Source organism: Aristolochia californica, unplaced genomic scaffold, assembly GCF_029961685.1.
Source record: "Aristolochia californica isolate CCGP_79_NKW_82.1479 unplaced genomic scaffold, dmAriCali1.0.hap1 SCAF_15, whole genome shotgun sequence".
Taxonomy (NCBI): domain Eukaryota; kingdom Viridiplantae; phylum Streptophyta; class Magnoliopsida; order Piperales; family Aristolochiaceae; genus Aristolochia; species Aristolochia californica.
In genome coordinates, this window is record NW_027181826.1 from 2501797 (window position 1) to 2528132 (window position 26336).

The 26336-nt window shown below is 37.7% G+C and overlaps 3 protein-coding genes across 3 annotated transcripts; all 3 read left to right on the top strand.

Annotated features, from left to right (window-relative positions):
• Nucleotides 1-1944: 1944 nt before the first annotated feature.
• On the top strand, nt 1945-4393 carry LOC137951474 (small ribosomal subunit protein uS11y). Its single transcript, XM_068798148.1, has 6 exons — nt 1945-2032; nt 2904-3026; nt 3112-3157; nt 3446-3531; nt 3845-3974; nt 4093-4393. The coding sequence occupies exons 1-6, from the start codon at nt 2030-2032 to the stop codon at nt 4158-4160; spliced, it is 456 nt and encodes a 151-aa protein (XP_068654249.1). The 5' UTR covers nt 1945-2029; the 3' UTR covers nt 4161-4393.
• A 7850-nt stretch (nt 4394-12243) lies between these two features.
• LOC137951068 (magnesium transporter MRS2-3-like) lies at nt 12244-23477 on the top strand. Its single transcript, XM_068797633.1, has 6 exons — nt 12244-12703; nt 19932-20192; nt 20752-20880; nt 21532-21701; nt 21811-22042; nt 23041-23477. Exons 1-6 carry the CDS (start codon nt 12293-12295, stop codon nt 23326-23328), a joined length of 1491 nt encoding a protein of 496 aa, XP_068653734.1. The 5' UTR covers nt 12244-12292; the 3' UTR covers nt 23329-23477.
• Nucleotides 23478-23534: 57 nt separating this feature from the next.
• On the top strand, nt 23535-24581 carry LOC137951070 (uncharacterized). Its single transcript, XM_068797635.1, has 3 exons — nt 23535-23995; nt 24097-24143; nt 24247-24581. The coding sequence occupies exons 1-3, from the start codon at nt 23800-23802 to the stop codon at nt 24373-24375; spliced, it is 372 nt and encodes a 123-aa protein (XP_068653736.1). The 5' UTR covers nt 23535-23799; the 3' UTR covers nt 24376-24581.
• The last annotated feature ends 1755 nt before the right edge of the window (nt 24582-26336 follow it).

Here is a 26336-nt window from a genome sequence, read left to right on the forward strand (position 1 = left end):
ACTCTAACTTCTCATTTTTAACTCTTCGTTTCACTTTTAGAAAAGATAAGAATCTCTCATGGTTAGGCTTTTCATCAGTTAGTCAGCCAATATTTAAAAAAATCATTAATTCCAAAAATATCCCAATTTTTTTTTTGTTTTGTATACATATGTGATTGTCATGGTGAACTTTCAGATTATGTTTAGGACCAGTGGTTCCAAGCATCTGTATATGGGCAAATTGGCTCTTTTTCACTATTTTTTCACGTAGACAGTGAGACTAATGTCTTGAAATAATAAATAAGATGTGTCTGTAGTAGGCAATTTAAGACGAAATATTTATGAGAATTACCAACCGTCATTGCATGTTTCTCTATCATAGGGCTTGAGTTTTTGAGACTTTTCTTAATTTTTAAGCAGCAAATTGAATTGTGATGGCTAGGTTGAGGTAATTTCATGTCTCATGTGCTATATGTAGCGTATGTAGAAAATGGCATAAGAAGTCCTTGTGGGAACATATGTGACGACAACAACATATTGGGTGTCATAGCTGCAGGAATGTGTCACAATAGCACTATAACAACGACATAGTGGCAACACAAATTAGTACCATTATGTTGTAGTAGCATCCCTACTAGGGATGCATATTGGGTGTCATAGCTGCAGGAATTGTGATGGCTAGGTTGAGGTAATTTCATGTCTCATGTGCTATATGTAGCGTATGTAGAAAATGGCATAAGAAGTCCTTGTGGGAACATATGTGACGACAACAACATATTGGGTGTCATAGCTGCAGGAATGTGTCACAATAGCACTATAACAACGACATAGTGGCAACACAAATTAGTACCATTATGTTGTAGTAGCATCCCTACTAGGGATGCATATTAGGTTGGGTTAAACAGAAAACCAACCCAGCTTGACCTAAAAACCTTGTTCAAATAGGTTCAGGGGAAGGGGACAAGTTTCCTTAAACATGAACTAAAGAATCTGACTTGACAAAAACCTGGGTCGAACAGATTTGGGGGTAGGGATAGGTTTCCTCAAACTTTACCCGAAGAACCTGACTTGAAGAACTTAACCAAATGTCTTATATATCCCAAACCCAATACAAATCTGACCCAAAGCTCATCCTAATGCTTTATGTACCATTTTTTTTAAATTAAAATAACATATAATCTCTTAATTTCTTGAGGTATTTTTGATTATTTTTTATTTTCATGTTTTAAAATTGATTTTATGTATTATAGTAATTTTATATTTAAAAATTATAATCTTGATAAATTAAATTAATAGTAGATTGGGCCATGAGCTCAAGAAGGAATTGGTTGGGGATACAAGGATAGGGTGGGGAAGGGGTTGAGGAAAAGGGGACCGAAGCAAGGTTTTGGGGTTGAATTTCCAACTCGATTTCGTTTTTTTGGGTTTGGGGTTCAAGTTTTGGTCTTTAATATAATGAATTGTAATCATTAAAGGTTATTCATTCTGTTCTTTATTTAGAAAAGGACACTGGAATCTATTTTTCAAGCACTAACATTGGAATCTGTTTTTCAGCCACTTCAAACATGAGTTGAAATGAAAGCAATTCATCTCACTTCAATTCAATTTTCCACTTCGTTGTGAACTAATCCCCCAAAAAGATACATAGACACCGTTACAAAATAGAAAGCAATTTGATCATGTATATGGAGAAGGCTATCAGTGTGACGCGCGTAAGACGCCTCTCTCATTGCTCTGATCAAACGCGCCCCACTTTTACTCCACGGGGTCCAAAGCTACAAGCCCACGGGCCACATCAAGATTGTAATATTGTTTATTCTATGAATGAGTAGAAAAGCCTTCATTTGATGAATAATTACCGGAGCTGTCAGTATTCTTGAATTTGTTCCTGAGGATATTTTAGTCAATAAGGATTTCAACCCTTCTCGTATAAAAGAAGAAGTTGGAGCTAGGGTTTATCTTGCAGCCAGTTGTTGTGTTCAGTGAAACGGGAGGACGTTTTGTCTTTTGAAGCTTTGAGGCCTTCGATTGTTTCACATCCGCCGCCACCATGGTGAGTGAACATCGAACACATCTTTTTTTCTTTTTCTTTTTTTGTTGATTCCGTTCAGTAAACTATTGAATCTCGTTCTGTTTCGCCGCTGCATCGATCGAATTGGTTGCACGACTAATTCATATTTGAAGCAAAGCCCTTCGACATCTCTTCTACGTTTTATTTTTTGTATCGTTTCAATGACTCAATTTTATTAAATACTGACGTTCTCCTCTTCCCGTCCTTCTTACTTTTTATTTATTTTATTTTTATTGAAGACCCATTCTGTGGATTTCTTGTTTTACTTTATCTCTTAGTCTGCATTATAGGAAAGGCTGGTGCTTAAAATGATTCTTAGTATCAATGTGAATTTGTTGGAGGGGGACGCCTGACAAAATGGTTTCGTCCCATCTTAGTGGTTCTTAATATTCTTTTTTAGATGTGTTATGCTATGGGGCTGAACTTATACTCGGGGTGAAAAACTCGTTAACTTAATTGATTTCAATGCATCTTTGTGCGTTTTATTGGATCAGTTGAGTCAGTTGTAGAAGTTCCATTGTTAAGGCCGCTAACCATCTAGTGCACCGTGTGAAAGACTCACCACCTAGGTTCTCGGCACATAAGAGGCATTTGTTGTATAAAGCTCTTTTTGTTTTTTGTAGGTACTAGACTAACTAATCTGGACCTGGTCTACGCTTCTTTGCTCATGTATTAGTGCGATTGCATATTGACACTAGTAAATATGACTTAAAAAAACTATAACCTGATTTGCTTGTTTGAGTGTCTGTTATGAGATTCGGCTGGAATAGATATTACTTATTTGAGTCACTTGAAGTTAGACCTTTTCTTCATGTTTTAACCTTTTGTTAACATTTGTGGTGCACAATTGAAGTCAGGAAGAAAAAAGACCAGGGAACCCAAGGAGGAAAATGTTACACTGGGACCCTCTGTTAGAGAGGGGGAGCATGTATTTGGTGTAGCACATATTTTTGCATCATTTAATGACACATTTATTGTAAGTATTTATGTCTTTTTCTCCATTTTCATTTTCTTTATTTTTTAATTCTTCCTTTGATGTTTTTTTCTATTAATCTTTGAAGCATGTGACCGACTTATCTGGACGAGAAACAATGGTTCGCATTACTGGTAAGTCTTCTTTAGTTTTGAATGTTGGATTGAATTATTTTTATGCCTTGATTGCTGAGATGAAATACTGCAAGTAAATTGCTTACTATTTCTTGACAAGGATTTAAGGAAGCCTGAGTCCCATACTTGATTCTTAGAGTGAGCTAAATTCATACAACAGTCAAATATGATATGGTGCAATGCTTTCCTTTTTCCGCTGTTCCACTACTCTTATTTCCTGTAAATTTGGCACAGAACTAGGTCTGTTACATTTTTTTCAGTCTCCTGTTTGCTCTACATTCTCAACAGGTGGCATGAAGGTGAAAGCAGACAGAGATGAGTCTTCACCATATGCAGCTATGCTTGCAGCTCAAGATGTTGCACAGCGATGCAAGGTTGGCTTATACACGAAGTTCTTTTATGCATTTTACCTAATGTTAGCATACTAATAAAGTGAATATCATATGACACATCAAACAGACACTAGAAATAAGCCATTTTCCTGCAAGGAGTGGTTTTGAATTAAAACTTGTTCTTCTTTAAACCATTTTCATTTAATATCTGACTGGGTGGGAATGTAGAGTCTTGTTGACACTTTGTCCTGTTAACTAATATAATCATTCCTGCAGCTCATCCACTGTGGTTATTAGAAATCACTCTGTGCATTCTCTTTATATTTAATAGCTAATCTACAGTAATTGGCGCTAGGAACTTGGAATTACAGCCCTGCATATAAAGCTTAGGGCAACTGGAGGGAACAAGACAAAGACCCCTGGTCCTGGTGCCCAGTCTGCTCTTAGGGCTTTGGCTCGCTCAGGAATGAGAATTGGACGCATTGGTAGGGCTTCAATGACAACTTATTAGTTAATGAATTTCCTTTTCTTGAAGTTTTCATCATGATTTTGAGCTGACTAACTTTTGGGTACTGCCTGGTTTTCTATCCTTTTTGACTTCAGAGGATGTGACACCAATTCCTACGGACAGCACCCGCAGAAAGGGTGGAAGAAGAGGAAGGAGGCTGTGAAGTCTGGGACACTGGGGCCCTATTAGCTATTGTGTTTATGCTCTTCTGGGGTTGCTTAGAGGTTTTATGTGCCGGTTGAAACATTTTTAAGTTGCAAGTTATCAATTATCACGAACTTTTGTTTAGCAAGTAGAACACAGTTATCTTACAATATTTGCAATTCGGGAACTTCCTCTTCTATGAAAATACAGTTTCTTGCAATGAAAGTATTTACATGGCTTTTTTTTTCTTTACCTGATTTTCTGGTATAGCCTTCCTGGTTTTCATTTGTCACTTTCTACATTTTTTATGAGTTTATTGGGTCTCCAAATTTTGTTCTTGGATCAGGTCTATATAACTAGGTAGGGCTAGTCAAGATCACTTACCATACAAAATACTAGTTCTTCTGTTGAGTTCTACAGGAGAATCGCCTTTACTTATCACGCGATTCCCTCTTCGGAAAAAAATCAGCTCTCCATAATCCTAAATTGAATCTTCTACCTGTAAAAGCGTCAGTTTTTTGTTAAATTCTACTGTACATAGAGAAGAATGAATGTATGGATTTCATTGGCATGCCATTGGGTCTCACCTCCAATAACCAGATTGGATCCTTTGCCTAAAAGATACTGTTTTGCATGAATCATAAAAAAGATTGCTATGTCAATTAATTTCTTACATCAGAGCTAACTTAAGTATTAGTCAAATAATGATTTCATCCTTTTTCTTTACTAAGAATTAAAGTGATAGATCTCATAATTGTTAGTGGGAATAACCCCACACAGGTTAATTAAGTCATATAGTTATTAGTTGGGAAAAAAACATCTTAACTTCAGTTAGTCATTTTTGGATGGACTTTGATCCAACTATTTTTTTATTTTTTTTGAGAAAAGATGATTTTATTAAAGAGCACAAAAGATTACAAAAGTTCAAGGGAGCAAACCCTTAAAGGAATCGGAGGGAAGCTCCTTGTTTCCCAATAACATCAGCAACAAAATTAGCAGATCTCGAAATATGGACCATATACAATCAAAGTGGAAAACAAAATCCATAATCTCAAAGAAAACATCCCAATGACGCCACAGGGGGCAGAAGCGTGCACACACCAATCAATCACCACCTTGGAGTCCCCTTTGTTAAAAAAACACCCATGTCCGTAGGGGTGGCATGACTAGTAAATAAGGATAATTTTCATAAAGATGACATAAAATTGTAATTATGCAAGCTGGTGTATGTCCCCTTGTGTCTTTTTCCCTTTGAAGCATGTAGCCCTAAGAGTATTGTAGTCATTGTAAACACTTTCTCACAACTATAAATTCAACCACAAGACATAGGGTAGAGCATTCAAGTCTCTTCCTCTTGGCTCAAATTTGTCCTTAAACCTTTCTCTCTTTTCTTTTTCTTTCTCTCCCTTGGTTTCTTATCTCCTCTCTTCTAAGAGCTAGAGTTCCTCTCTTTTCTCCTTCCCTTGAGATCTCTTGTGTTAATGTATTGGTCCTAGAAATAAACATGGTATTAGAGTGAGCAAATATATAAGATGGAAATGGAGAAGAAGTCGGAGAAGAAAGGGAGGAAGAAAAAGAAAAAGAAAAAATGGGAGTTTCTCGTTTTCGCCTTTAGCCCTCTTTCCCAATTCTTATTTTTCATTGGATGTTGCACTCTCTTACCGTATTTTTATATATCAAATTATATACCATTGGAAAGATTTTTGAGTTTAGTTTTCAACTAAAAAAAATTTTGCAATTAGATTTTTTTAGAAAGAAAAATCGACATCTAAAGCGTATAAGGTCAAGCAGCAAAAAAGTTTCAAATAGCAACAAAAAACCTCAACTTTTTGAACGGTTTGTACCAACATGACTAGGAATTTATATTGAGATTATATCTCAAAATAAAGTTATGTGAGTCTACTTTCTATTTTAATAAACCTTTTTTTCAATTCGATTTTTCTAGAGAGAGATATATACATTGGAAGAATTAAAGGTTATGCTGGTATCCTATTGGATGCGAAAATCCGAATTTAAGCAAAAAAATTTGCTTCACTTTTTGAGTTGCTAATATTGGTTAAGTTTCCTATTTGTTTTCAAACCCTAATCAAGATTTTACCAACTTGAGTATCTTTCCTTCATTAAAGTTTTTCTTTCTTTGATCTCACATCACATTAGTTTCCTTAAGAGAAGTCTTTCTCTAAATGAGTTTAGTTTCCTTTTTAACAAAGTCTGAAATTTTTGAGTTAGAAAATCTTGTTTCCTTGTTCTAAATTCCAAATATTTTACTCCTACATCCCCCTTATTCCGGAATTTGTCTCTTGAATATTTTTTTCCCAAATTGGTTAAGGAGTTAAAAGTAATTACCTTATACGAGAAGTTTATGTTTAGAAAGTTTTCATTATTAAGTTCCATCTTAAAACTTATTATTGGAGATTTTTTTTAAAGTTTCCTCAATCATCATGTTCATAGAAAAATTTACTTCCCTCCTAAGTAAAAATTGGTTATTTTTTTCCATCTATTGGTCTAAAAGCACTTCCTTCTTACTTGGAAGTATGAAGAGTTGCATTGTACGCCTCCTTCCTTTTTATGTATGAGAGTTGTTATCTTTTTATTCACACCCTTAATTCCTCAAAATATTTTCATCAATTTGTTTTTGTTAAAATCGCTTCAGAACAATGCCTATAGACTCACTACCTAAAAATTATAGGAGTGTGTCCAACATCCAACTTATGAAAAATCTTTTTATTCTTCACCAAAGAGGTATTTTTTGTTTGAACTACCCTTAAAAAGTGAGTAGTCTTGTTGTCATGCCCTAAAGTTGGGTATTTTTGTGCCATTAAAATTGAGCAGAGTGAGTTTCAGACTATGACTGTTTTGATTAGTATATGGAGCTTTATCATACGGTTAGGAGTGAGTTTTTCTTCTCCCATAATTGTGTTGTGCAAGTTGGGTTTCTTGGTAAAGAACAAAGAGATCCTTAGACTAAAGGAGGTAAGTAGAAGAAGAAGTACAAGAAAGAAGTAACCAACAATGAAGAATTCCACGTGATGTGGTAATCCAATTTTATGTGGTTAGAATATCCAAAAAAGGGGAAGACAAGATGAGAACAAAATGAAAACTACAAGCAAGATGTGAACAAGAAGAAGATAAATCAAATCAAGGCAATTAATTTTTTTTTTCAAGCACAGAAGTTTCTTAACCAAGATTATTTGCAAAGTCGAGTTACAAACACTAGCTTGAGAGAGAGTATTAAAAGACACCCACGTGTGTATGGGTGGTATGGCTAGTAAATAAGGAGAACTTTCATAGAGATAATATAAAAATTGTAATTATGCAAGTTGGTGTATATCCTTTGTGTCTTTTTCCTTTTAAAGCATGTAGCCCTAAGGGTATTGTAGTCATTATAAATACCTTCATACAACTATAAATACAGCCTCAAGGCATGGGGTAGAGCATTCAAGCCTCTTCCTTTTGGCTCAAATTCATCCATACACCTCTCTCTCTTTTCCTCTTCTTTCTCTCCCTTGGTTTCTTCTCTCCTCTCTTCCAATTGCTAGAGTTCCTCTCTTCCCTCATTCCCTTGAGATCTCTTGTGTTAAGGGTATTGTAGTCATTATAAATACCTTCATACAACTATAAATACAGCCTCAAGGCATGGGGTAGAGCATTCAAGCCTCTTCCTTTTGGCTCAAATTCATCCATACACCTCTCTCTCTTTTCCTCTTCTTTCTCTCCCTTGGTTTCTTCTCTCCTCTCTTCCAATTGCTAGAGGTCCTCTCTTCCCTCCTTCCCTTGAGATCTCTTGTGTTAATGTGTTGGTCCTAAAAATCAACAACCTTAAATGTGGAGAGGACCTCTACAGTGGTCACAAAAGATGCAAAGCCCATTGAGGAAGCCATGGAGCTCGGTCATCGTCAAATCAGCAGTCCCCAAGGGGCCGACAAAGGAGATGATCTGGTTGACAGAGGAATCATGGAAGACTCTGCCAAAATCGGCTTTCCCAGGGTTACCAAGAGAAGACTCATCAAAATTTAACTTGAGGAATCAGGGCTGAGGAGGAGACCACTCCAGGATGATGGGAGGACTCAAGTGAGCGTGCAATTGAGCTAGGTAGTGCCAACTCTCCCGAATAGATGAACCCATAAAAGGGGAGAGTTGTGGTTGGAGATTCAAACTTAGCATTGAAGTGCTTGTGGTTTCTCTCGTTCCATAGACCCCACTGGATGACTTGGATCCAACTTTAACAAAAACCAATAGAGGATCTCATGTATATGCAGAAATTAAGGATTCTGCCTCTCATCTGAATTCAATATTCTTGCTTATCTAAACCCATTATGCTTTTGTTTAAGATCTTTAACAACCATTCATAATCTATGACTAAAAAATCTGATAACCCTATTGATGTAGTATATGGTGTGAAGATGGGTCCAAGGCTTATCTTCACATGACTAGTCAAGTTTGGAAGCCTCCTTTGTAATTAATAAACCTAAGACTTTTCTACTTATTTATCCATGAGGGACCATTTCTCTAATACTCCCCCTCGTGTATGGACCCTCTTTGTAGCTCGTCTACATGGATAATTTATGTGGAGGCCCATGTATAAGCATTTACTCTGATACTCACCCGACTAGCCAAGTTAGAAAGTCTCTTTCACAACTAATAAACTCGAGATTTTTTTACTCATTGGTCCATGAAGGACCATTTTTATGAAATATGGCTCAACTGAGGAAGATATGCTAAAGAATATGAGAAAAACAACTTCATCCAAAACAATTGAAAGTATATGAAAGAAGGAAGAGGACCATGATTGAAGAAAAATGAAATATATTTTTGAATATGAGAAAATAATTGTTAGTATTCTATTTTTCTTTGAAAATATTCAATTTTAGATTTCCCTATTTTGGGTAAGTTAGCAACTTAGTTCATGACAAGTGCATACAAAATAATGCTAGAATTCTGGCCCATCAGCTAAAGGTTTTTCTCTCGACCATCATTCATAGTGGGCAAGGTACTTTCCTCAAGGGGAGAAATATCCTCAACTCCACTATGGCAGCACATGAACCCATTGATCATTTTAGCCCTCAAACTTGATTTGGAAAAACCTTTTGACTGAGTAAACTGGATCATTTTAGATGAGCTCATGGAACAAATGAATTTTGGCGAAAAATGGAGATTTTGGATCAGAAGTTGTGTGAGCTCGGCTTCCTACTCCCTTATTCTCAACTTTTCAGTTTGCAGATATTTCAAAGGAACCAAAGGGCTTAGACATGGTTACCCGCTTTCTTCGCTTCTTTTCAACATTGTAGCGGAATTCCTCTTCTCCATGTTCTACTCGGTTATAGAACTCGGTTGGTTATCACCTACTAGCCACATGCATTCCCCCCACCCTTGCCTCTCACTTTTATTGTATTTGGTCTCACATTCCGAGATCCACTAATTCGACAAACAATGTGTTTGCCAAGCAGGGAGTAACCCTCCAATCCCTTGTTGTTAGGGGTTTGCTCCCCTCATTTTATATTGTTCTCTCTTTGTTAATATATACATAATTAAAAAAAATTAGTTCATGAAAAATGTTTACTTAGTCTTAAATACTAATAGAAAAGCTAAATAAAACTATTATATTAGAGTAATTTTTTATAATAAAATAACTTATTTTTTATTTATATAAATTCATGATTTTAATATTATATTTAATTACTAATTTAAGAGTGAGATTTTAGATATTGTAAAAGTAACAATTTGATAAGCATTTGGATATTACACAAGTAAGTATTTGTCTAATTATTTATTATTTATTTTTAATTAAATAAACCATCTTAATTAAAACTTTAATTATTTAATAATGTAATCAAGTTAAAAATCAATCTTAGCTTATTCATAGAAAAGCTAGATATAATTATCTTATAAATTTTAAATCTATTAGAGTATTTTATTAATAAATTCCTTATGCACTTCCCATTGTACACTCTAACAAAAAAAATACTTTACTCTATATAGTTTTTCTTATAATAACCTCCCCTCGTATACAATGTAAAGACTAAGATAATAATATCCCTCATTATACTTTTTCTTATAATAATAGCCTAATATGTTATTTGGGCACAATCTCTTCCGGTAATAACGACTAAGATAAACTTAAACTTATCCCTGAGTCAGTAATGTGTTGATGTAAATCTAATTAATTTATTGAAGCGGAATTTGTCATTAAACAAGCATAACCATATTCTTCGAATTCAAGGTAGTTTTGTGCAAAAGGGAAGTGGAGAGCACCTCTACTCAAGGATGGCAACACAATTCTTGTCCTACCTTACCAAATACAAAAATGAGGTTGTTATTTTACTTAACACACTAGGAATAATTGCATACAAAAAGATTGTTTTTTTCTTGTTTGGATGCCCACGGAAAATGTGAGAGAAAATAAAAGAGAAACACTATTTCTCTCGTTTTGATGCACGGGAAATGGAGGGAAAAAGAAATTAATAATTTTTTAAAAATTTAATGATTAAAAGGATATACAAGCCTAAGTATTAAAATATTATTGATAAAAAATTATTTATCAATTTAAATCAATACTATCAGTAGACTTTTATTTATAAATTTATTATAAATAAATATACTATAATTTAATATTTTTATGAAATTGAATTTAAAAATATCATGGAAAATATTAAAAGTGTTCCCCGTCAATGCTTGTCGCTATTAAGGGTGCCCCCGTTGTCGGTGTTGTTTTGTGCCAACTACATGAGATCCTTTGACCACACTGTGAGGACAAACACGGTCAAACAAGTGCCCTTCGGCCTCCAATGTGGTGGTTGATGAGGAATCACTGAGGGTTCGACGGCTATTTTATTAATAAACTCATTTTTCACTTTCGACTAAAATTTTCATTGTGCACACTAACACAATAAAGTTCTTTACAGTGCACTTTCCATTGAGTACGCTAGCACAAAAAAAATAAAAAAAATCACTTTCACTTTCACTAGGTAATCCACTTTCACTTTTCACTTAACTAACCTCCCCTTAATCTACAAAATTGTTTCAGAACCATTCAATAAAAGTAACTATGAGTTCTCAAAGCCATAGGAAATTCATAATTAGTTGAATACAATGTTAAAAAAATTTAATGATTGGACAATTCCGTCCATAAAATCGACTTCAATCAATATGATGAAAATCAAAACCATCTAACAAACTATCAAACTTGAAAATCAAGATACCATTATCAAATTACCAGAATTAAAATATATAAACCAATATCTAAACAATAATGAAAAAAAATATATTCATATTGGATGCATACAAATTGTTTTCAAGCTATTAACTTTATTAGGTTTAAATAATGCTTACATATTATTAAATAGTATATTAAATATATTTTTTAAAATATTACATTTGTTAATAAAAATATCAAATAATATATTATCATGCTTAACTGATAATATTTAAATATTTTTAACATTCCTCTCCACTAAATGATTGAAAGTAATTATAGACAATTATGAAATAACTTCATAATAATTTTAGTTATATCCATTTTTGGAATTCTTACTATCAATGGATAAAAAATGGAATTCTTATGTATGAGAGAGTACATATTTTGGGGAAATTATCGACAAGATCATTAAGTTGCTATATGATATACGCCTTCTGACTCCCTTTGAAGTCCTTCCATCTATTCTTCCATGTTCAAAGCTCCAATACAATGATATGTCGACCTAACTATTTACATCAAAAAGAAATATTGTCAGAGAAATATATTTTTTCTTGTTTGGATATACGTGAAAAATAAAAAATAAAATTTTATTTTTTAAAAATTTTAATAATTAAAAATTTCTTTCGAATTTTCATTTATTTTCTTTTCTCTCCAAATGAGAAAAAAATTATTACTTTCTCCCTTATTTTCTCTCCATACAAAACAACTTTTATCTTCCATTTTATTTCTGTTCTCGTGGTTTCAAACAAGCTCTACAGAATCCACCGTTACGAATTTACAATCCAATGGTACGAATCCACTTGTTCATAACTGTAAAAAGTGGCACTGCAGCGACGGAGGTCACGGAGCTAACCTTGTCGTAATAGAACTGGAAAGCTGAGACAACAAGCAAGCCAGGTCCACTTTTATCTTGCTCGTTTGTCTCCCCACGGACCCTCTCTGCAGCTCGGCTTCAAATGCGGGGCCCCCGACCACCGTCGAAGATCGGCGCAACGTTTCTCGAGGACGAAGCGGACGCCACTCGCGCCGCCGCTGGCGTACTCCGGAAGAAGGGTGGTGGTGTCCGCTTCTGGCTCGTCCTCGATGTTACCGGCCAGGCTCAGGTCGTTGAGGCGGGCAAACATGCTATCATGCGTCGAACGGGGCTCCCTGCTCGCGACCTCCGCATCCTCGATCCTCTCCTTTCCTACCCGTCTACCGTGCTTGGACGAGAGAAAGCGATCGTCATAAATCTGGAGCACATCAAGGCTATTATCACCGCCCAAGAGGTTCTCTTGCTCAATTCAAAAGATCCATCTGTGAAGCCTTTCATCGAGGAACTTCAACGGCGCCTTTTGCGGCTCCATCAAGCAACTCATAATATTCAGGTGCAGTTACAAGGTTTTTCCTTAATTAGTTGAACTCTGGGTTCATCGACTTTTTTTCACTTCTAGGTTCCTTTTTTGGTAAATTTTCTTCCTTTTAAGCTTATTATATATATCTATGAGGTCTGATGAACCATTTGGTGTGGAACAGTTATCTCAGCCGTCCGATCATAATAACTGCTATTTAGCCGTCCAATCAAACAGATGAGATAATCATTGATCATCATCGAACCGCTGCGATAACCGTTTCGCATGTTTTGCACCAATGGCTTTTCGTATTAGATCAGCCACATATATATACGAAAAACCATTTGGTGAGAAACATGCAAAATGACTGAGATAGCTGTTTGATCAAACAGTTGAGATAGCGGTTGATCATGATTGGATGGCTGAGATAGCCATTTGGCATGTTTTGCACTAAATGGTTTTTTGTATTCTTGGAGCATGTTTTGTATTGGATGGCTAATCCCATTTTTTGTTTTGTTTGCTTGATTGCTCGATCTTGTAATAAAGTAAACACAAAGGAACACCAGATATACGTGGTTCGGGTATAAATGTACAGAAGGAGGACTACCTGCAGAACTTGCAGAGTCTGTCTAGAGAGAAGAAATTATATTGCATTCCTTGTTAGTTTACAATTTTAACCCTAAGGTTTACAAACATAAAGTAGTCCCATCACTTTCCTCCACTTTTAATGAGTCTACTACAGTTAAGGACTCTAAACACACGCCCTCTTACACGTTGGGAACATATAAGTTACACCCTCCCTCAAACTGACCGTGGGGAAACCCTACAGATGTTGATGTTGCCAAGGCAAAAGGGGTTTTGTCAAAATATCAGCAAGTTGGTTGCTTGTAGAGATATATATCAGCAAGTTAGACAGTTACAAAAACTATCCCTATTTAGTTACTTTTGACATAAACCCTCATATCTCCTAGTAAACTTACCAAAATTACATGAAATTTGTACTAGAAATAAATTTAAAATGCTGAACAATATAATATCATCTCCAGAAATTACAGCTAAGGTAAAATGACCAAATGCCCTTCTTCTGATTTTCTAACATTCCTCAATCTCCCCTACCACTAAAACCTTGGCCTTTGCTCTGATTATTTTGATAAACCCTGTTTTGAACATTTTGATAACCTGTAACAAGTGCTGAAGTGCTGCCTTGAGCATTGTATGACTTATCAGTTTATTGTTCTTGTTGTAATAGATGAGGCATAAATATGTGACTTTGTCTCTAGCTTGATATAACTCTGTAGCTGATTTGTCTCCCTGTTTGGTACCTCGAAGTTCAGACTTTAAGTGAAATACTCTGGCATTGGTTTTAACAGCAAATGAATGGTTCAAGGTCTCCCACAATTCATATGCACCTTTAATTGCATCGACCTGGGACAGAATATCGACTGAAAGAGTGGCTTTAATCCACCCAACAATCTTTACATCTTTCACATACCAAGATTTATAATCTGGATTGAATTATCTTCAAGCTGCTCTTTTCCTTCACTATCAGTAGTAGTAACTGTAAAAAAGGTTAGAGGTGCCTCAGTGGACCCATCAATATGATCCGAAGCTTCTTCCCCAGTAATAAAATTTTCAATCAATTCTTTCCAAACGATATAGTTAGAACTTGACTGGTACTGGGTCAGTCACTTTAGGACTCATATTCTGATATTTTAATTGAATGAAGAGTTTCTTTTCCCTTAAATCACTGATAGTACAATTATCAAGTTGGTTTCGTTTCTGAAAACCCACAAAATAAGGAGCAAGACCTTAAGATGTCCACTCAATAGATTAAACCAGTGTCAATACACAATTGAGACAAATGGTTATCCTCTGAAAATAAATCAATGGCAGTACTGCATCACAAACAAAGTCAAGTAACTTGAAAAGACAACACCCTCCTTCAATTTCAATGCTATATGGTGTTGCTTACATAGGATAGCAAAGCCTTCATTCAAGTTAAATAGAATCCAGCAAGTAGGTTGTTGTCAAGCAAACAGTTTGGCAGTCCCAAACAGGAACAGGTCTCCACGATTCTGTTATGTGGCTGAATAATTTGAATAGGAATCAAGTGTTCAAGTAATGGGTTTGACAATCACAAACCTGAACAGGTCTCCTGATGCTGTTAGCGGCAGAATGTATTTAAAAACTCAAACAGGAATCAAATCAGTTGGTTGTTAAGCTCCCTTGCCATGGATCAAGTCACCCGATGATCTCCTCTTGGTTCCAGATTGTAATCCGTTCTAATGTGAAACTTTGTATTTTTTGAACGACCTATGATTGATAGAATCAAGCTTTTGAAGGAAGCTTGTACCTTAGACCTCGTTGGGAGAGAGAATCTGATCTCTTGCTAAACTATTGATCAATTGCTTAATTCCATTCAAGCATGCATCCCCTTTATAAGGGAGGACTAGGGTTCGAATACAAGGCAAAGGCTAATATCAAGGCCCGTGAAAAAAAAGGAAATCACATCTATGACAGCGGCTAGCCAATGCACCCAACAGACCGATCTGTTAGGTGCGGAAAGCTACCGCTTACAAGAGTGGACGGAACCACTCTGACACCCACCCCGCCCATTTTTGACCGCCTCTCACGGGATTCGAACGCGTGACGTGGCTTGCCCAACTCTGATACCATGACAACGGCTAGCCAATGCACCCAACAGACCGATCTGTTAGGTGCGGAAAGCTACCGCCTACAAGAGTGGACAGAACCACTCTGACAATCTAAACCAATAAAGTGCTTAAACCAGACAATTACATGATTTACCCATGGCGTCTACTAATCACTCGACCTGCTACGAAGTCCATAACATTACCCCACTCCTGGAGAAAGAGCTTGCTCTCAAGCTCAAAGTTGGGATAGACAACACAGAAGGCTTCTAACGGTTTCCATGTGGCTTCAGCAGGGTCGGTCTCCGCCCACTAGAGTAAAATCTCCCATGAACCGTGCACACGTCGACCCTGCAAAACCAAAGCTGGAGTTGGTAGCACATGACCATCGAGCATTCCCCCTAGTAACAAAGTTTTTTTTTTTTTTTTATCAAATATAGGGATGCATGCTGAACGCCACTACATCTCCCCAAGCAGCATATCTGTTGCTTTTCTCATCATCCTCTATGCAGCAGTCCAAGGATTCTCCATTGCTGTCAAAAGCTGCATCTTCACGTCTACAACCATCCTTGAGGCAACCGTTGCGTCAGCATGGACTGTAAGTGTTCCCATGTACTGAACACCATCATGCACCAAATTTCTCACATGAAGATGGAGGGATAAACTTGTACCATGTGGAGTTATTATCTCTGACAGAACACAAGTACCTTTACGAAGAAAATCTGGTACATCCACCCTAAGGACTTTGACACGCATGTCATGAAACTGGGTAGCAACAGCAGACACCCTACATAGCAGTGGTTGGACAGGTTCCATTTGAGACACCACTCTGATTTTTGGAATCCAAACAGCATTGGAGTGATTGATAATTACTGCTGTCTGCCCAAGTTCGGCCAGTGTACCCTCAGTTAACATATGAAGCTCTTCGGTAGCAATAGTGTCTATGGGATACCGTAGTGCATAAGGCTGCTTCTTTAGACAAAGTTCTGGATTGTGCTGCATCAACCCAACAGAAGAGGTCCTGAGTATGATCTCACAATCAGCATCAGATTGTGGTTCTGCAGTAAAATGGGGAGCTTCAGCGGGTTGAGGAGCTAGTGTAACCATTGAGATCTCCACCTTAGGATGAGTTTTGCTTCCATATTGAACAATGGCCTTAGTAGCACCCATCTGTAGATCCTTGTGAAACCCACAAGCAGCCTCAGCAGTAATGGTTGTGGACTCCCTGGATAGGGTACCCCTTCTGGCAATTCCAAGATGCTGAACCGATATGTTCTTTATCCGCAAACCAATATGGTTGAGGTCTGATTTGGCAGCCTGCCCATTTCCATGAGGATCTCTTTCAAGCATTAGCTGCTCTTGAATTGCTTGTGGTAAAATTTCAAAAAGCAGCTGTGATTGAGGTCTTAGTTTGTTTTTCCACAGTCCACCTTCCAAAAAAAATCAAGCACGAGGATCTCATTTAGCACTGCAATAAGTTGTGGCACCTCTGGAATGAAACTAATTAAGTCTTTTGAGATAATTATCACACCATAATTATAGCCAAGATCAGATCGTTTGCAAATAATATCTGAAATGCAGTCAGTCACATTTCTCAGATTCTGCTTCTTCTTAGCAGCCACCTCTTCTGCAATAATAGGGATATTAGGATGTGTTTGCAAGGCACACTCTAGTGTGATATGAGAGGCTGCATGTCCCATAAGCCTTTCAAAGCGATAATATTATTCTGTAGACCGTGCATCAGTCCTAGTATTCCCTATCACTTCTGCATATATATTGCAAGTTTTATCAAGCTTTAGTTTTGAAATTCAAGGTTTCAAATTCTCCAGAAAGACGAATTGCTTTCCTGCCTTGCAGATCTTCTGACCATTCCACAGAAACAGGTTTTTCAGATTGGGCTAAACATTCAGCCGTCAACCTTTTAGCTTTTGAAGTTGTCTTGGCACCTGGTTTGGTGCTGGAACCTTGTCCCACCCTGTCGGTAACTAAATTGAGACCATCTGCAGGACACCCATGAATACAGTGTCCCAAAATCATTGCATTCCATGACATGACATTTTTCTCGGGCAATTCATCGAATAGCTGTACAGCCTCGTCCATTTTCCCTATCTTCCCGAAATATCGCAACAAAATTATAGGACATGTTCTTATTCCCCTGCCTAATGAAGCAACCTGGTCCAAATAATCAGCAAAAGGAAGCAAGACTATGCATTCCACAAACAGAATAGTCAAAACTGCTTTGATCCGAATATCAACCTCATTCAAATCTCTCCCACGCATTCCAGCAATTCCAATAAAATTTCTAGCAGGCAATTGATTCAGGACAGCAATGGAAAAGGAAATGTGAAAGCCGATTCCAATATCTGGTGGCATTTTTTTAAGAAAACGAGCAGTCCTTACCTCTTGTGATGGATAATGGAACATGCACATTGGACCTTTCAATTGGAAATCCAATGCTATTGACGAACAGGAACTGCACATACTCGTCTGCGATATCGAATTCATCTCTGGGGCATGTCGGGCGATATCACCCACACCACCATCAGAGTCCTCGTCCTGTTGTGGCCATGGCCTACCGAGAAACAACGTTCCAAAAGTGTCTGTGTCCGTCAAGGCCACACTCTCCACGGGGAAATCAATTGCTCTGATTTGTTGTGCTTTCCTATTCCCAGCCCCGTCGTCGCCAAGAAGAACAACCTAAGGAAGCTTTCTCTGACGGCGAATAGCAGAGGGATCTGGCCGGAATTGGTCGTGGAGCTTCTCGGCTCAGGAATTTTCAGTCTCCCCGACTTTGGATTTCACGGCGTTGGGTGTCAGCTCTGGCATTCCATGTTTGGAGGGTTTAGGTCGACCCTTTGCTGGACGGCCGAACGGATTCGCTGAGACGGAGGTAGCTTGGACCCGCCAAAATGATTTCCCGAGACGAACGCCCCACGGTGGTCGCCGTTTCCACTTTCCCAATGTTCAATCCGCTCTATCGTCTGCCTATGTCCGATGGCGAACAATGGCAAATCGGGGATGAAGTGTTGAATAGGGCTGGTGCTTGTCGGACTGTTCCGACGGGATTTTTGCCCCAGAAGCTGCAACCCTTGGATTTCCAGGCACCTTCTCAAAGATTCTCATGGTTCCCGGTTTCCCCAGTGCCGTTTTTTGCGTTTCCTGTGGAAGACGTATGGCTTCCCGTGAGACAGGGGTTGTGGAAGACCCCTCCGATGTCCACAAATCGGGGTCCCCGTCATCTGATTTCGGAAATTTGGGGAGCTTTTCCGAGACAGAGAGCTCTCGGATTGCATGCGACTTCTGCCCGTCCGAGACAGCGTTTGCTGCATCTCGTTTTGTGAATTTTTCGGGCTCAGAGAATTTAGGTCGAGCAGATGGCTGGTGAAGGGGCTGCTGGTCGGATGGTTTGCTAGAACTACCTGGAATAGCAGAATCCCTAGCAAGCCACTCTTCAATTTGAAGAGTGAGTTGCAGAAAAGTCTCCCGGAGCTCCAGAAATTCAGTTCGGAGTGCGCCAATTTGGGTCTGGTTTTCAATCAGAACTTCCTCCAGAATATTTCGCAAATCATTCAGAGAAGAAGAATTGCTGACGGTGGTCTTGTCTGATACCACATTGTTAAGCTCCCTTGCCATGGATCGAGGCACCCGACGATCTCCTCTTGGTTCTAGATTGTAATCCGTTCTAATGTGAAGCTTTGTATTTTTCGAACGACCTATGATTGATAGAAATCAAACTTTTGAAGGAAGCTTGTACCTTGGACTTTGTTGGGAGAGAGAATCCGATTTCTTGCTAAACTATTGATCAATTGCTTAATTCCATTCAAGCTTGTGTCCCCTTTATAAGGGAGGACTAGGGTTCGAATACAAGGCAAATGCCAATATCAAGGCCTATGAAAAGAAAGGAAATTACATCTAAACCAATAAAGTGCTTAAACCAGACAATTACATGATTTACCCATCACTCGACCTGCTATGGATTCCATAACAGTTACGCACCCAGATCAGTCGATCTGCAAACAAATTGACATCTACTTCTGCACTTTGCCTTTTTTGTGTCCAAGCACGAATCAGGTCACTCCATAGATTCGAATCCGAATTGCTCTGATACCTTGAGATATATGTGGTTTGGGTATGAACTCTAGTCCACAGGAGGACTACCTGCAGAAGTTGCAGTGTCCATCCAGAGAGAAGAGATTATATTGCATTTGTACTGAATTTATAATTTTACCCTTCAAGGGGTTACTAACATAAAGTGGTTCCATCACTTTCCATCACTTCTATTGAGTCTAATATAGGTAAGGACTCTAAACACATGTCCTCTTACAGGTTTTCTGCAGTATGGGTCTAATTTGGGCAATCTATTCCAACAGAAGAATTTTAATTTATTTATTCATGTATCTACTTTTGTTGTTCATTGTCTTGTGTTTAGATCTTTCCTTTCTTTACCTAATTTGTCTTTCATTGGTTTCTGCAGTTTCTGTGCTGCTTTTCTTTTCAAAAGGGTTGAGATCTGATAATGATTGTGCTCAAATTTTATATTATGCTTATTGTGACTTTTTGAAGTCATTTGTGCTAATTTTCTCTTTCATTTATTTGATTGTCTTTGTGTAAAGGAAGGAAGAATCAGCGGTGATCATGCAAACTGGACAAACTTGTACAATGCTGGCGAACGACAGTCGAATGTGGCAAGTCCTCACTATTCAGAAAACCTCAATTACTCAGACTATTCCCCAAGGTTTCAGGAAATGGATGACAAGGGTCTGGTAGAAGGTAAACTCAGTTCCCAGATTGGACTGGGACCAAGGGTTCTTCCATTTGAGTTTATTGCCTTGGAAGCCTGTCTTGAGGCAGCATGCAGTTGCTTGGATAATGAGGTAAAATTTTCGACTTTCTGGTTCTAACAAGGGCACATGGAGAACAGCTGTTTCTTATTTTTTTCCTATGAAGCCCTTACTCTCCAGTGATTTTCGTAGATGAATGTTTAATGTCTTAAACTAATTTCTTTTCGTGCAGTTTCTAGTGGAAGCTGCAATATTTGCTGTCCAAAAGTCTGATAATTTGAAGTTTTACCGAAGTTTAAGGAATATCAAAATTGGTTATTCCTTATCATTAAAATATTGATAGATTTATTTTCTACTAGAAATGAGGGTGTTTTGTATCTTGGCTGTAGATATCCCATTTTAGCTTCACTCCTTACATAGGCCTTTTATAACTCAAACATTGTTTATTAAGAGCACAAGATGTGTTTCCCTGATTTTAAGGTGCTATTATTTGGAGTTTTTTTTTTTCTGTGTTCCCCTCATCCTACTTTCTAGGAGTTACTACTTAATCATTCTTTTACATGTCTTATCATGTGTGTTGAATCACTTATTGCAATCTCTGCATTTTAGTCTGTTCAGTTTGACTATACTCGACTTTTCGGATCTTAACCAGGCAAGAACCTTGGAGCAAGAAGCACATCCGGCTCTTGATAAGCTGACAACAAAGATTAGCACTCTCAATTTGGAACGTGTCCGTCAAATTAAAAGTAGGCTGGTTGCAATAACCGGACGTGTTCAAAAGGTTAGAGTTCCCTTTAGCTTTGTCTGTCTAGTTTCATCTGAAACACACAATCTCGATGGTTGTAGGGAGCCTAATTTGGATGCTTTACATCTTAACCGGTTTAAAATATTGAAACAGATGTTTTCTTTTCTAGTTTTACATTTTTTTTGTCTGAAACTTCCATATAATAAGACCAAAAATACTCTATAACAGGGAAGGGTTTGCTATATGTAACAGGACTATGGATTTCACTGATAACCCACCTTTTTTTTTTTCGTTAAAAGAAACTGTTTGGTTGAACACAAGAAGATGATATCAGAGTTGCTGAACAATGGTTTACAGTCAAGGCCTGCTTATGGTCTTTGTCCTGGGGAGTGAACAATTCAAAGCTGTTTTGATTGTTTTACCATCAGTCTGTGCATGTTAGGGATATCAATTAGATATTAAACACAGTAAGAAAATTGCTGTTAAATGTCAGTATTTTCATTCTGTAGCTCATCTTGCACTGTATGCTATGTCACTTAAAATATATAGTCATGCTTCACCCACCCCTGTGTTTCTGTCCTTTCTGTCTGCCTTATCATTTTTGTTTTATTCATGGATTTTGCTATGTTTATTTTTTATTAAATCACTCTACATATCACCATTAGTTGACTATCATTTAGTTTGAAGGTGAGGGATGAACTTGAACACTTACTTGATGATGATGAGGACATGGCGGAGATGTATTTGACAGATAAACTTACTCAGCAACGCCTTGATGGCTCTTCATCTCTTTCTTCTTTGAATGATGGTGATGGCATGGGTGAAGGTGCCTTTAGATCAGATATAGAAGATGACAGGTTGCTCTCCATAGATCAACTAATCGTTGAAAATTCTATGTTGTGGGTTCTGGAAAGTAGATCCAATATGATATGCTTATAGTATTGACAGTTCTTGAATAATTTTCAGGATTCAGACTGAGATTTCTTCAGAGGCAAACGATTGCCCAAAAAACTATGAGGCTGGTCTTCAAAACATTGATGCTCAGGAGCATTTGTTGGCAACATCAAGTGGTGTCGACCTGGGAACCCACACCAGTAGCACTCACAGTGGCAGCAAACATCTTGATGTGGAGGAGCTGGAAATGCTTTTGGAAGCTTACTTTGTGCAGATTGATGGTACATTGAACAAGTTATCTACAGTATGTTTCCTGCACCTTCAATTTCTGATACTAGTGTTTATCATTGAAAAAATATTTTCTTCAGCCAGTCATTCATTACCTGTATTTGTGTTGAAACAGCAAGCATCTCTTTTGAAAATGAAATAGTCAAACTTACCATCATCAAAATAAAAAATAAAAAAGTAAAAATTCCACTATCAAATCAAACTGGCGTTTTGAGGTATTCATATTTCTTGAATCATTTAACTTTGACCAATTAGATTATGAAAGTAGAAGTTTCTCTATTGACTTGACCATTCATTGTTCTGGGGAATGATTGGTGTTTCCTATAAAATAGTTATCTAGATGCCCGATGGATTTGGTCCCTAGTAAATCATGTATATGATTGCTTGTTTGACCTGAGTGACAACTGACACTGTGAATGATAATTTAACCATAAGCGGATCCTATTACTGAAAATGAGTAAGCATTTTGCCTATATCACGGTAAGGTGGCTTCCCGAGGTTGATTTATTTTTTGGGGAGAGTTTGCAGCAATAATTATAATTACTAATCAGTAATATATTGTTCCATGGATCTAAGATCTAAAATATTAAAGAAACAATAGCACAGGTCAATTCTGCTCCACATAATCCCTCTTTTATGGATTCGTATCTTTCCAGCTAAGGAGTAAGGAATCTTTCTCCTGTTAATGAATCAACTGTTTCATTTTATCTGAAAAAAACCATCTCATTCTCAGCAATGCCTTTACATTTGATCTTTCTGTTAGGTAGGAACAAATTCAACAAATATTGGTAACTCGTGGATGACTAAACTAAAAGATTCAATAGATAATGAACTGTTGGGTTCAAAACTATATCTAGCAATGAATGTGCACTGGGTGGCTGGTTATAATAGTGAGCTTCATCAAAGAATCCAACTTGACTCTGCTGGAAAATATCTAATGATGTACTCATTATGCTGCTTTAGTATCTTCTACTCTTGTGTTGTTGGTGATTCGTTTTCTCTGGGTCCTTCCAGCTGAGAGAGTACGTTGATGACACGGAGGACTACATCAACATTATGCTGGATGACAAACAGAACCATCTTCTGCAGATGGGAGTGATGTTAACTACAGCTACTCTTATGGTGAGCGCCTTTGTGGTCTTGGTTGGTATATTTGGCATGAACATCAAGATTGATCTCTTCAATCACGACAAATATGGTGACCCTCAATTCTTGTGGACTATTGGAGGTGGAGCTGCTGGTACAATCATTCTGTACATTATTGCTATTTCATGGTGCAAGCACCGTCGCTTACTGGAATAAGCCATGCTGAAAACGAAATGTAAAAGCCTGTATCTGTATTGCTCATCTTCAAATCCGCAGGTATCTGTGCCAGGCGATGTGTATGGTGTATTTTACACTCATCTAATTTCATCAAACTAATGGGCTGTGTGAAGTTCCATTTATTGTTACCGTTTTTATATGATGCTTGGGTATTTGAGAACTTCTCGCAAAAGCCACTGTTGGTGTCTGTTCGAGTTCCAGTTCAAGAGTAAAAAGTGTTCTCCCTGAAACTGCACTAGTCTGCAGTGGAGCACCGCATTGTAGATAAGATGGGAGTTCTCTACAACGTGTATGGAAATTCCTGGTGGATGATTTCTGCCACTCCCGCGAGCCACTCAAAATGAGTCTCATTGGATATGAAGATATCATCTGGTCCACTATAAACAAAATTGTGGCCTACCTTAACCTGCAGTCTTTGGTGAGAGAGAGAGAGAGAGAGAGAGAGAGAAGATGGCAGCGCTATCAAAATCCTTTGTTTCATCTGTTGCAGTTTCTGATAATGGAAAAAGAAGAAGAACAATAATAGCAGGAGCTGAACCGGCGAATGAAACTAGAAGAAGAGTGGTGGTTCTTTCTTCTGTAGCGTTTTTATCCACGGCAGCAGCCATTCCTGAGGCCAGCGACTCCAAGAAAGCCCTTCTGCAGAGTAATTCTCTCTTTTCGACCAGTGATTCCATTCCTAAGCTGCTCTTCTGGCTTAATCTAGAATTTGTAATTGTCGTTTCTTTTTCTCGTTTAAACGCACAGAATATCTGAAGAGGTCTCAGGAGAATAAGGCGAAGAACGACGAAGAGGTTAGATCTCAAATTTACTGTTTCTATCACTTAAAGGAGTTGATTTCCTTTTGTTCATACGAGGTGGAGCCGTCATCTCACTGATCAAGCTCTTGCTTCCCAGAGATTGAATGATTATTATAAGCGCAACTACAAGGATTACTTCGAATTCATTGAAGGTTCAGTGAAGGGAAAGACGGAGCTATCTGAATCCGAGAAGGGTATCCTTGATTGGCTTAAAGCTAACAGATGATAGGGATGGACCGGTTCCACAGCTCCTGAAGGAACTGATTTTCAATCCGGCGGCCATGATAAAGTAGCTGATGAACAAAACGTGGCTTGTATTTGATTTATATTTGCCTTGCGTATTCTATTTTCAGGAAAGATTTTCCAGATGGACAAAACATACTGAGTTTCCCAGGTTGATATTTGCTGGACAAAATTTTAAAAGAAAAAGGAAAAGAAGGAAAAAATAAGAAGAACATCAATCAGATAATGTTGATCTTCTTGGTCCATGCACTGTTTGTCTCCTCTCTTTATCTGGGCGGTTCCCACTCTAAAAAGTTACATCCCCATCAGTATTCCCAGTGTTCAGTTCATTTTCTACCTCTTCCAGGATTGTAGAAAGAAAAACTTGGTCATGGACGGTGCATCCAAACAAACTTGAATGAGTATCTTGTTTGGCCCACTATGTTTTGGCCAGCATGAACTGGACTCATCAGTACGGGAGGAACTTCAGGACAAGATAAAAACGGATCTGGCTGTGCACCAAGGACCATCCCCTGCATGATCTGACAATTCAATTGATGTAAAGGATCCTGCATTAGATGCAGAGAAGGGAGAGAGACAAGTGATGGATTCAATAAAATTACAAACAGCATTTTTGATTTATTAGAAAACATGAGACCTTAAACTCAGAAAGGTCCAAGTGAAGCACGTACATGGCCTTCTAAGACTGGTTTGGCCTTTTAGATAAAAAAAAAGAAAAAAAGTGTGTCAGTGACGGTCATATGAAAGCAAGAGATGTACTCTGAAGCCTAAAAGAAATCTCCAGCGGGAGAGAGAAAAATGGATGAAAGTAAATAATGAAGGAAACTAAGGATGAACATAGAAAGGTAAATCTGGAAGGAAGTAGAAAGATGCTCTTGGGAGAAGGAGAACTGTCTAGACACAGACATTTCCTAGAGCAAAACTGTTCTCATAGAATCTTAAAAATGACCTCATTGCTATTCGGAATTAAGCCAGACTTTAATATGAGAGAGTTGAGCTTCCCATCTTGCCTACTCAAATTTGGGCTAGCAATATAAAGGCTTTGATGGGATTCAAAAGGTTCCATAGGCTGTCAAACTCAACATATAAGTGCTTTCTCTAGAGAAATTAGTGGGTGAAATGGGTTATCTGTACAATTTTCTTGGGTAGACTCACCCATTCATTCAATCAGAGAATACATTCAAGGAATTTGGGCTCTTTTTCTCATAGTGGTCTTTAGCATCCAAAGAAGGATAGGGGGATTGGTCTTGTGCTTACCCTACACGTGGCATTTGTACATCAATAGACCCACCACTTGAAGGGTTCCAATGTGGATAAGCCCATGCCCAAAATCACTAGCATCAGATTTTACAAATTGACTGTGAACCAATTGGTCATTCACATCTAAGCTACCCTTTTCAAAGTTTAAATAAACAGTGCCACAATTCTTTTGAGGAGAAAAAAAGGATTTTTAGTTAAGATTGAGGGTACTTTCCGGACGAGACAGAAGAAAAGATCCGAATATGATGAAACTAGTCATGTGGTCTGTTTAGAAAGGACCATCTAAAAGCAAGTAGAACCATCTTTTAAAGAGGAAAATCCTTTAGAGGCTCCAAGAAGGTGCTAATTCATGTTACACAAAAAAAGTAAGAGCAATGCTTATCAAATCTTATGATGCAAAAGAGAGAGAGAGAGAGAGAGAGAGAGAGAGAGAATCTGCCCAGAGTTTTTTTTTTAATGGAAACACTGTTTGAGACAACAAAAAATGTGTAAAGAACTGATTTTGATGTTTGACACCTAAACAGTAAAAATGTACGAGTTTCACTCACCATCTTCTCATCCATGATTGCCCAATTGCAATGATCCTGACCAACACTTGGAAGCATATCCAAATACACAGTAATATGTAAAAGACTAAGAAGCAGATGACTCTACCTGAGGGGATAAACTCATGGACCCATCCAT